Source organism: Pezoporus flaviventris, unplaced genomic scaffold (assembly GCF_033815535.1).
Source record: "Pezoporus flaviventris isolate CSIRO_AGI_PZ_B2104156 unplaced genomic scaffold, CSIRO_AGI_Pfla_v1 ptg000006l, whole genome shotgun sequence".
NCBI classification, from domain to species: domain Eukaryota; kingdom Metazoa; phylum Chordata; class Aves; order Psittaciformes; family Psittacidae; genus Pezoporus; species Pezoporus flaviventris.
The window spans coordinates 16,095,820-16,108,064 of NW_026892554.1; the positions used below are offsets into that span (position 1 = coordinate 16,095,820).

Here is a 12,245-nt window from a genome sequence, read left to right on the forward strand (position 1 = left end):
AAGGAGTGCGCAAAAGCTGCAACATGAGGCTGCACACTTCGGAGCAAAGGTAGTGTTCTTTATGTAGTTAAGTTTGTAATCCGGTGGTTCACGTTTTTTGTAGTTTGCTTGTTGTAGTTGAAAGGGTTAGAGCAGAGGCTTGGATCTGTCACAGATAGATAGCTTTCCTCTCTATTGTATTTTGTGGAGAATAGAAACAATATGCCCCCTGAGGTAGCAGAAGTAGTTGCTTCATTTTATTGTCTGCAGTACAGCTGTCAATGCTGATCTGCAAAATTAGGTTTGTAAAGATACAAAAAGTACTTTATCACTTTCCATGGTACATTACTCTTGCACTGGCCAGAGGAAGACCTGAAAATCTGCCTGTTCCAAGTTAGATCCCTAAATATGATTTTCTCTGAGAATGTATTAATCTCACTGCCCTTAGCGAGAAAACAAAACCAAGAAACAGCCTGCAAACACATCCTTTTGCCATATACAGAGCTGGGAATGCTACAAATTGTCTGTATAGTGGTGTTTAACATGAGCTTAAGAAAACTCTTGAAGCAAAAGCATAATTTTTTTTCTTTCCAACACTGAAGTCATGATACCATTATTCTCTTTCTGTTATTTTTATGTGTGTAAAGAACCATACATAATAGTATCTGGAGTTTGCAAAGTTCCAAATGCTGTCAGTTCTTCACTTGCATTTCAGAGATACTTAATGGTCTCTGTTCAGTTACTCTAACCCTAAACTGTATCATCTTAGTATTCTCACACATTCCTAGTTTCTGAGGTACTAGGCTGTATGTATTTCTCAGTTCCTGCTGAGTCATCTTGACTTCCCCTAAATCAGTGGTGAGTGACCTTATTTGGGATAGCAAGCTTGGCACCAGCAGTCAGAGGGGCTCTGGCACTAACACTGCAGAACTACTGTCTGTACCCCTTAATTACAAGCAGTGTCTGCCATTTCCAGAGACTTTGGAATGAAGTCCTTACAAGATTCCTGAAATTCAAAGGCTGCATGAAATGTAGAGCACTTTGTGAGCATGGTCTAAGAGCAGCACCACAGCAGGGACCTCGGCTGATGGTGGTGCAAACTAGCTCCTCTGCCTCAGTTGTTAATACTTAGTAGGGTCAGTACCTTCTCATGTCTTCATCAAACTTTGCCTTGTGAGTGATGCAGTTCTTTACAGATGAGAAACTAACGTAAGCAGTTTGTGTCAAAGCCAACAACTTACCTCAGGCTGCTTTTGAGCTGTTTTCACTGTTCTTGATTGGTATTTGGGCATGCGGAGAGAATGAAAATAGCATACCACTTGGTTGTCTGTTTAGCTAATGGATATTTGAAGTTTCCAAGTCTTGTGAATTTGAAATGAACGTATTGGTAAAAATGTAGGGGAGGTAATAGCAATAGATGAGTGGAGGAGATAGTATGAACAAGAAGATGGAGAAGAGCAAGCAAAGAATATGGAAAGACTTGAGTTTCTGCAGAAAGGGAAAAGCCACTAAAAATGGCAGGCAGGGTCAGTCGATTGAGGAGTGAACACCCAGGTCAGTTTTAGGAAGAGATTATGTGAGTGGTTTTTCAGGGTTTGTCTTGCTGTTTTGTGAGGTAGTAAGTCTTCTCACGGTTCTTAAAGGCATGTTATGTAGGTCACTTCCTTTTTCTTAGTCATTGGTTAGCTGTTTTTGTTATCTTATCCTACTCCAACTCTGAGATCACAAGCTCTCTCAGATCCAGTGGGAGGAGTGCTTAGCTGGTTAAACTGTGTTTTATCAGGCTTTGCCATACCCAGGACCAGTTGGTGTGTTTGCACCATGCCCTGTGTACTGAGTCAACAGTGAGGCAGAAGAACTTGGAACCATTGAAATCTGGTACTCAGCTAAGTAGCTCAAAACTGTGCTGTGCAAAAGTGCCTTTGACTGCTGATGGAGCATTGTACCTGGGTGGCATTGCCAGGACAAATGCAGTCAGTGAGCGAGTCGGGTTAACTTGTTGATAATCTCAGAAATGAAACAACGTATTTCAATAAAAATGTGAACTGCGCTTTTTTTGCAGTCTTTTAGATTGATGTTGCTTTTTTTGAATAGGAGCTACTTAGAGTTCTTTCTTTCAGAAGTTCACTTGCAGAGATAATTCTTCACTTGTTGAAGAGATGTTCAGACTGAGAAGTTCTTGCCAAAAATAAGACAGAATGAGAGCGTCAGAAATAGGGAAGAAAATCAGTATTCATTAACAGTTTTTAGCAAGCTAAACATTCTGTTTTGTTTCAGAGGTGGCTCTGTGTAAATCACTGTTTTAATATATATCTGGTCTACTTCTAAAAAGCTGGAGAAATAATCTAATTCTGGGGTGGAGTTGAATCAATTTGTAATGCAAAGGAGTAACATTTGGTATTGAATGGAGGGGAACAAAAGCCGCTTGAATGAAGTATAGCCCAATTAAGTTGCATCAACACTTCCAGCAGAAGCGAATCCTGAAAAAGAAATTAGCAGTAATGTAGCACATTGGGGTCACAAGAAGAGCTCGCTATTTAAACCTGGTTGCAAATTCTGATGTTACAAAATTGCATCAAGATTTCGGAGCTATTGATTGTGAGAGTAGCACTCCAGCTGCTGTTCCCTGTTACAGTACAGGACTGGATTAAAAGTTAGGACTACTCTTTTGTTGTAGTGGCTGAGTTACAGTAACTGAAACAAGGGTAAACTTTAAACACTCTCACATTGTTTCTGTTGAGATTGAGATGTTTGTGTTCTGATTCTGTTCATTAGTTAGTGGATTGCTTGCTTGTGAGAGGGGAGAGTAAGGAGCAAAACACTGGGAACGCCCTCTGGAAAGGTAGAAAATGTACAGTACTAGAGTGGGAGACTTCATGCTGTTTGCTTTGTATTTTCTGCTGCCTTTCTGCCCATTTTCAAGCCTTTGGCTCTGCTAGTTTTCCTTCCTCAAGCCATCTTGTCCTTTCCAGTGTTTGCCTGTGGTGGCACATTAAGTAGTGCAAATGTCTGCTCTTTGAAGCAGAAATGTAGGTATGTAAATATTGTTATAATGTTACTGTTTAATTTAGTTCCCTTAAAGAGGACCATGTTATTTCTGCAGTGCTACTGTGCACCAAAGAAATTAGCCTGTTCTAAACTGTGGAGTCTATTAAATGAGACTTGTGTGCATAATACAGTAGCACAGGTACTGCAAACTATAGCTGGGCATCCATGAATTAGTGGTATTCTTTGTACGGCTAAAACACACAAAAAGAGTATGTTCAAAAAAGTATGAAGTATGTAAGTTAGAATACAAATACAACTGATCACAGTGGAAAATGGAAAGTGAGCTTAGGACCAGCTTCATTTACTTAATCCACTTACTGAGCAAGCAAGAGAGCCTACATCACAAATTGTTCTTGTAGTCCTTCCCTTTAAACATCTTTATAACTTCAAGTTCTGAAATACATAATGGTTAGAAATCTATTTTGCCTATTATTACCCTTGCCCCACTTCCCTGGGAGCACGGGAAGTTCAGATGTGACATACAAAGACAGGAAATGTGTAACGAATGAGCTAGCCCTACTTCTCGGTAGCTATTCAACATGAATATTAAAGAGTGTAAGTTTCTGTGGTATTATACAGTCTTTTAGTATAGCGATTGACAGTGAGTCTAATCTTTGGATTCTTTTTTCTCCTTAGAGCACAACAATGGAAGAAACAGCTATATGGGAACAACACACAGTGACTCTTCACAGGGTAAGTTCATACAATTGGTTGTGTCTGCCTAACGCAGGATACTGGTAGCTTTTGAAAACAATAGGAAAAAGCCAGGTGTCAGGAAGTAAAAGAAAAGGAAACTGTCATATTTTTTGTTTTTAAATTTAGAAGTGTTGTAAAAGCTTCATGTGATAGTACTGTATTTCTTTGTTGGATTTCAGAGATAAATGCCAGCAAATAACCATGCCAGAAACAAAGCTTTAGATTACTTCTCTATGTAAGTGAAAGTAGTTAGAAATCTAAGTGTTCATTAATGATTGTGCTGTAATTTATACTTAAATGTAAAACTTTATTTGCGGGGGCATAAAACAATGTAGTTAAGTATAAATGTGTTTAAAATTGCCTTATTTTCTTGCCCCTTTCTTGAAGTGACTGAAAATAGTGGGTTTGGGTGGCCAGAAGTGCACCTTTGACAAAGTAACGTTTACAGGGAGTCAGGGAATAGGAAGACAGCTTTTACATTTAGGTTGACTCTTCCTTTACTTGAGTTACTCTTATCAAATTGATTTTTGATGTAGCTATTGCGAGGCTGTACAAGAGACACAGTAAAGAGTGAGTTGCTTAAGGGAAAGTCTTTCTGTTGATTCTTTTGAGTTTAATGTTGTTGATTCAAAATAATCATTGAGAGCTTGCCCTCTTAAGAGGAGAGTGGCTACACTCGGCTTGACCAGAAGGCTTTCTAACAAAGTATCCTGTCTGTAACTGCAACCACATGTAGAAGGAAAAGTATGAGTAAAACTAAAAATGTGTAGCCATAGTTATCTAGGCTACTTTTAAAGCTTCCAGTGATTTTTAGGTCAACAAGTTCTTGCGCATGAAGTATTATTTCTATATGTAATTGCCTTTCACGTGTTTTTGAAGCTGTCCAGTCATCCCTGGAGCCTCTGTAAACTTAAATTTTTTTTTGCTCATATTACTCATTGAATCAGTACTGTCTTACATTCAAAAAAAGTTATTTCAGTGAAACTTGAAAATGACGTGTTCAGTCAGTGAGCCAAAGGAATAATGAGATGATGCAATATGGTGCTACCACAAGCAAATTGTGAAATAATAGATAGGAACTAGAAATCACGTCTTTGTACATAGTCAGATGTCTTTGTATAGTATATCAGTGAAAAGCGTAGTCTGATGATGGTTTCAGTTTTGATTCTTCATGTGCCAAACTTCTGCCAACTGTACTGTTTTAACTGTTTTGTTATTTGAGTAGGTATCTTTCATTTGTATGTTGAAAGCTGATGGCATGTACTGTTAATAATTTGATAGTATTATTTTAGCCAATTAGAACCAAACAATGAATGTTTTTCATCTGCCAGATAACAACACCAAAATTCTTATAATATTGCAAAGCAAACTGGTGCTTAGAATTTATCCTTGGCGCTGGGAAGAGGATTTAGGAGAGCAACTGCAGATTTGTTTGTGGGGCTTTTGATTTTGCTTTTTATTTGTGACATTCTTGTAGTGTTAGGTTATCCAGTAAATGAGATGACTCCATTTTAGTTGGAAGGAGTGAAATGCATCCAGATCTCAGTTATCCTCAAAAGTATCTAGAAGCTACAGAATTGGAATAGACTTGAAATGCCACTCTGAGTGATTGTGGAATATTTTTTGTGCGAGTTTATCTGTTCGACTTGGCTGAGCTACAGAACTGCTATAGAACTTCTACTGTCAGCCACACAAAGAACATTCTGAAGAATGGAACTCACTTTCTAGTGAGGCACGCTAAAATGTCCCTCTGATTTAGGCTTAGCTGAGAGCAGTAACACGGCTGTGTATGATGGAATTAAGATACTTAACATGCTGAATTTCTATGGGATAGATGCAAGTTGGGCTTCCCATTATGGGCTTCCTGTTTTATTGATATGCCTGCAAAGCTCTTTTACCAAACCTTTTTGTGCCTTTTTGTCAGTATTTGAGTTCCGAAATGAAGTTAGACAAGTAATTGGAAGACTGAGGTCCAGTATAAATTCATTATAAATATGAACCCTTAGTAAGTCCCCCTGGGAAAGGCAGACAAGTGCAGAGTTGGTGTCAGTCTAGATCAGTTCATGTCTCTTCATAATGGCAAGCAGATCTGTTGTCCCTCCAAGTGTCCCAAAGAAACTATGTCGGAACCAGGTTATCTTCCATGGTATTTGATCAAAACTACTTAATGAGTAAGGATGACTAGCATCTATTGGAGTGAACAGCCTTAAAAATAGAGGGGGAATGCAAGTAGTTTGTTGGGTGCCGTGTGTGTGTTAGCAAAATTTCGTAGAATATTCTGAACTATGTTTATTCCTGTTTTGAGACTTACCTCTATCCTGTAGGTAATTTCAGCACTGACATTTTTAAGCCTGTGCTGTTCTCTACTAAAACTCCATTGCTTCTGTCTATGGCAGAGTAGGATTCCTTTAACTCTTCATGGACTCCATAAAGGTAGCCAAAACTGTAAAAACAAAAAGCAGTTTAGGTAGTACTCATCAGATTTTAGAAAACCAGTTATCATTTGTATGCAATTTCTTCCTGAAGTAAAAAAGCCACAGTAGCAGATACTATAAGGTATTCTATCTGTATAATCAATTGATGAGTTTTTTGGTTTTTTTTTGTTTTTTTTTTTTTTTTTTTACATCTCTGTGTCTGAGGGATTAAACATCTTAAAAATGCTTCTGCATTGTTATGGGGATAGTTACTGATCTATAAATCAGTTAATGGCAGTTCAGAAGTTTTAAATATCTTGAAGATACATGTGTTGGGTTTTTTTGAACATGTTTGGATCCTGTAATGACCCTTTAAAAAGGGGTTAGTATGTTATATAAACTTCAGAAGATGAGCCTCACAGAAAGAAGGGAGTGCTTTACATAGGGACTTCTTGTTGAAAAATGCAGCCTTACTCACTTCTGAAGGGTTGCTGTCTAGGACCTTTACTTTCTAGAGATGTCATGCAGATTTGGGAAATAGCATATTTAATCCCAGTAGTTGCAATATATATACATGATAGCAGAGGCGCTTTGACAGTTCAAACATCAGGGTTTTTTTAATCTGTTTCGGGTATCTGAGAGTGTCTGGAGCAGAGCACAGAAGCAGTCTGTGTTGTGATATAACACAGTAGTTGGTGAGTTCCAGCGTGATTGTGCAAAAGTCTTAATAGAAACTTCTTTAGAGGAGAAGACGCTTGAACTTCTAACCTAGAGTTTTGTTCCCTTTCTTTACTATCTTTCCAACTTCTTAGACTGCTGCTTAACTTGTAAGAGATTGAGCCAGTGTCGAGTTCAGCTAAAGCTTATCAGGTAGCTACAGTTCATGTTTTATTGAGAAATCTTCTGCTTTTGTATACTTAACTGTAAAAGACTTAAGGAGGATCCATACACTTCATAGATTATGTGGATTTCTTCATACTCGGAACTAAAGCTCCGTGTGTCTGTGTTAGATGTGTCTCCTTCTGAAGAGCCTTTCTGCTCCTCCCATGCTGTTGTACTGTGGGAGAGCAGAATAGTACATTTTGGGTTGTTTTTTCGTGTTTGTTGGTTTTTTGTTTTGTTTTTTTTGGGGGGTGTGTTGTTTTGATTAGTGTTGTCACTGCAGTATCTAACAGGTGAATTTGTGATGTGGCTGATTTAAACAAACAAAAAAATACGTGATTTTAGTTAAGATACATATTTATATCTTGTATAATCTGTAGTGATCATCTTGCTATTTCCAGACGTCTAGGACCTAAGTTCAATTTTGAGAGTAGTTCATTTTATTGTTTATCTCTTAAGCTGAAGATAGGCAGCATGATGAAAAGTAGTAGGCTGAGGTTCACTGGCAGATTACTTAAAGTCTTAAATTTTTAAAAAGATTTGGGGTTTCATTTATACTTTATAATGTAGAGTATTTCTTCAGACTTTGATTTATGTTATTAGAAAGCATTTGACTAATCATGGGACTGACGTATGCATATGAGATTAGTTTTTCAGGCCTTCTTGAAAAGGAATAGCATGGAAAATGTGGAACTAGTTGTCTTAATAGTGGTGATCTGGTTTGCAAATCTGCTCAAAAAATAGAATGGCAAGCACCAAGATAAGATTCATAGTGAGTTTCTGCATCTCTGCTGGCCTAATGACTTTATTTCTCCTCATGAGTGAAGAGCTATGAGAATTTTTTTGTTTATGGTGTAAGGAAAGGTAGAGAACATTTAATGAAGTTTGACATAAATGTCTTTGTCTTCTCCTTTTTCCTTCCCCACCCAAATATATGGGTATAATGGAATATTTAAAGAAGCAGCAGTGATATGAAAAAGGGGAAATATTACTGTTTTGAAAGAGGTTTTTGTTACATATTTTCATAGCCTATTATATGTTCTCTTGGTCTACTATTTAGAAAATAAAATTGAACAGAAACCTCAGCTCTCGTCATAAGTAGGCAATTACGATTCTTTAGACTGTTGTCCCGCGTGGCACAGGGTTTCATTAATTCTTGAATCCCAGCTGTGATTTCTGGTTGATCTGGGTGGGCTGCATCTTGAAAAGATGTCCAGTTTTCCTTTAATGAATTAAAATGAATGTAGAAGCAGTAAGGTGTACTCCACCCCACTCCCCCTCTACTTGTTAGACCAACTTAATGTTGTTCATACTTGGCAACAGGATTTGCTAACTGTTGAAATTGATTTCTGAACAGTGAATCTCCAGACTTCTGTTTTAGTATTGTATGGTCCTATTCATTTACTGCTTACAGGCTAAATCTGGACCAACTTTTTATGACCTACCTTTTTGGGGAAATGGGAATGAGTATCGTGTCTTGCAGCCAAGTGCAGACTGCCGTGTAGCTTCTGCCATCACTTCATGAAACTCATTCCTAAAGCTGGGTCATGTTTGACAAAGTCTGAAGAAAGGAATAAGTCTGCCAGCATGGAGTGTCTGCTGTGTGAAATAGGAGGAATTGGCTGAAACCTCATCTTTCCCATCCACTGACTGTCATGCACAGTCAAAAACTTCAAAGTAAATTCTTGAGCAAAATACAGTATTTAAGTGGTTATATCCTTCTGACTGTTTTCTGGGCAATGACAGAGAAACTAGATAGTTTATAAATCAGTTAACATTTATAAAGTTTATTTCCCACCCCCACTGCTTCCAGGCAGAAATGTAAGCATCATTCTTGATCCTGAAATAACTAACAAGAATAACTTTTCAGAGGCATTGACCTTGCTGTAGTGGCAGGTCACCCTAGAGGGAAAAGATTGAAGCAAATTCCTTTTGTTAAGATGCAGATGATTTGCAAGTGCTGACAAGGTTTTGATGTATTTAATGGTACAAGTGATCTTGGTATTCCTAAGAACTGAGCCTGCAGTTGTACTACTGTGTGCTGTGATCCTGTTGGTTCCTGAGCTAAGTGAGGGCAAGCTGGGTAAACGCCATACTGTGAAACCTCAAAGAAAGTGTTGCAGCATGTGATACAAGTTTGAATCACTATCTTGATACTGTGGTATGGTATGTTGTGCTTACTGAAGATTGAGGTCTCACTAATGGCCACCAGAGGCCCACACCATAAAAAAAGTAACTCTAATCTCTTGGGAGAAATGGGATAGTTAGGCTAAGACTCTATGCCTTCTAAAAGTGTTTATTTTTAATCGCTCTCCTGTTCTTGAATTGCATGGCATGGTTCATTGATCCTTCTTTCTTACAAAAAGTTTTGTTCATCCCATAGGACTTTTCTGTGTTTGATAGAGGAATGTGAATATTGACTATGTAAATATTGGGTAGTAAAAATATTGCTTCTATTATATTATAGGCCCCTGGTTTTGGTTTTGGTATTGCAATATCTGGAGGAAGAGATAATCCTCACTTTCAAAGTGGTGAGACATCAATAGTTATTTCTGATGTGCTGAAAGGAGGCCCAGCAGAAGGACTGCTGCAGTAAGTGCCAAACTATACCTGTATTCTGATTTGGGGGGGCATTCATCTTTGTCACTGGTAGGTAAGCCTCCCAGTTGTTTTGCTCTCAAGATACTTATCTGTAATTGTTTGTATAGTAGGTTTATAATACAGTTCATCTGGTCAATGACACTCATTCCCCCTTATTTTCCCCTTAGCATAAAGTATTTATGTTGTGTATTATGATGTTTCTCATTTAGAGAAAATGACCGCGTTGCAATGGTTAATGGAGTTTCAATGGATAATGTCGAGCATGCATTTGCTGTTCAGCAGCTGAGGAAAAGTGGGAAGAATGCCAAAATTGTAAGTGAATGTCTTAAAGATTTAAGCTTCCTTAAATTTTGTAGTTACAGAGCAAAAGTGAAATGGTGTACTGTCTTCTATGAAATACATGCATGATGCAAGGTACTAGAATAATACCTGTGTGGTGCTGCATGTTATAAGTGACAATCGATATGAGTTTATCATGTGGGTCACTCAATTTTTTTTTTATTATAAATTATTATATTTAGGTAATGTAGCACTGGATATTTTCAACTCCTTTTCTTCATGGTAAAGTTCTCAGTTTACCAAAAGCACTCTTACCAAGATTTTCAAAGGCTTGTGTATGCTGAAGGACTTTACCCACAGTTCAGACACTAACACCATTCTTTTTATGTTCAATAAGCAGTTTGCCAAAATAAAGTATAATTACCTTAATTCCTATAATTCTGTAGGCTTATTCAAAGTGGTTTGCTTTTGAACTTTGCAAAACATACAGGTCATCACTTAAGGGTAGTAATCTGGTGTTCTGTAGAAGTTTGAGATTTTTACAAAAAAATTAAATGCACAATGTCTAACAGCTAGTTCAGGAAAACAGCCTCTAGGGCTTGTAGAAAAGCTTTCATGCTGACAGGTTTCTAGTGCTCTTCTGCTTTTAATATACTTGCAAGAAGTGCGTCATATTTTGTATTTGTAGATTTAGCAATTTCTTAAAGCTTGCACACACCAGAATATTAGCTGTGCAGGTCTTCTAGCATCTTACATATTTGGTGTGTAGATTAATGTAATGAAAAGCAGTTAATGAAAACTTGATGCTATAACTTGGTTCAGTTCTGTAATACATAGCAAATAAGCCTCTAAACAGGCTTGAGGCCTTTTTTGGAAACAGCTGACTACGCTAGAGTAAACCAACTTTGAACTTTCAGTGAAAATGTTCCTCTTCCTCTGTGGCTTGCCTAAATATTGCTTTGGAAAGCTTCAGAGTTTAAGAGACTTTCTGTCAGTAGCACACTGAGTGTATAGTAGGTTATATGTTAGGAAAAGGAAGTTTTTAGCAGTGCCAGTAACTGATCTGTGGGTTTAAGCAAAGAGAGAGAACATTCAAATGTGCAGCTCTGAAGACAGAATATTGTGTTATGTATTATTGTAATGTTATCATTTTGCCACTTTTTGGGGACCAGAAAGGACTAAAACAACTGTAAAACCAAACATAGCACTCAAAAAATGTTTCTAGCAATCTGTATTGATTGTGTAGAATTTTTATAGTGAGGATGCAAGAAGTCAGGGCATTCATAAATACGTATGTGTTTTCTTGCGAGTTTTGGGATTGTCTTGTCTTCTGACCTTCAGTAACACCATTGGCATTACACAGCCAGAGGCTGATATCTAGTGTTTGGTTGTAGACTATCCGAAGGATGAAGAAAATTCAGATTCCAGTGGCTCGACCAGAACCTGAACCAGTGTCTGAAAATGAGGATGATAGCTATGATGAAGAGATACGTGATCCAAGAAGCAGCCGTAGTGGTCTAAGTGCTAACAGAAGGCATGAAAAGAGCTGGGTAAGAGATCGGAGTGCTAGCAGAGAGAGAAGCTTATCACCAAGATCAGACAGAAGGTCGGTTACATCAAGTCAGCCTGCAAAACCCACCAAAGTAACACTGGTGAAATCAAGGAAGAATGAAGGTAACTTGTATGTAATTCTCTTGCTAAGACTTTTGCTGTTTTTTTAAAGGCCAACTGCTTCATTCAGTGTGAAGTGCCTCACTGTATGAGCAGCGCTGTTAACAGTTTGTTGGCCCATTTTACCAGTAGCTAGCTGAAAATTTAAAAACTGCTACTGTGTTTCTGGTGGTATTTTTCATATTCCAAAATACATGGGCTTAATTAAAGTATCATATAATGTAAACAAACCCCAACTGTGCACCTGACATTTGGTGTTCAGTGGCTGCATACTTTCCATATGCTTTAGCTGAGTCTTCAGTGCCTGTCTTGTTTGGAAAAGGACAAACTGTATGTAGTGTCTAAATTAAGCTATTGAGTAACAGCTATGATAACAGGCAGAGTTAGAAAAGAGATTGATATAATAGTAAATCCATAGTGTAATTCCACTGCAGCCCTTCGTGTGCCAAGTTCACTGTCCTCTTTGTGTTTCCAGTGTAAATGTAAATCTTCACATACCTCCCTACATTTTTACTGCTGTTTCATAAGTTCTCGTTTTCTTTTATTGCTGATGTATGAAGAGTATGGTCTACGGTTGGCAAGTCACATATTTGTGAAGGAAATATCACAGGATAGCCTGGCAGCACGAGATGGCAATATTCAGGAAGGAGATGTTGTACTGAAGGTACAGTAAAT

At 37.8% G+C, this 12,245-nt stretch overlaps 1 protein-coding gene across 3 annotated transcripts in view; it reads left to right on the top strand.

Annotated features, from left to right (window-relative positions):
* Positions 1–12,245, top strand: part of TJP1 (tight junction protein 1) — a 195,562-nt gene that overhangs the window by 147,141 nt on the left and 36,176 nt on the right. For all 3 annotated transcript variants that reach the window (XM_061447138.1, XM_061447139.1, XM_061447140.1), the window contains 5 exons: positions 3,664–3,720; positions 9,487–9,611; positions 9,830–9,932; positions 11,294–11,573; positions 12,131–12,234. In XM_061447138.1, coding sequence (XP_061303122.1) covers positions 3,664–3,720; positions 9,487–9,611; positions 9,830–9,932; positions 11,294–11,573; positions 12,131–12,234 — 669 coding nt within the window. The remainder of the gene's footprint in view (positions 1–3,663; positions 3,721–9,486; positions 9,612–9,829; positions 9,933–11,293; positions 11,574–12,130; positions 12,235–12,245) is intronic.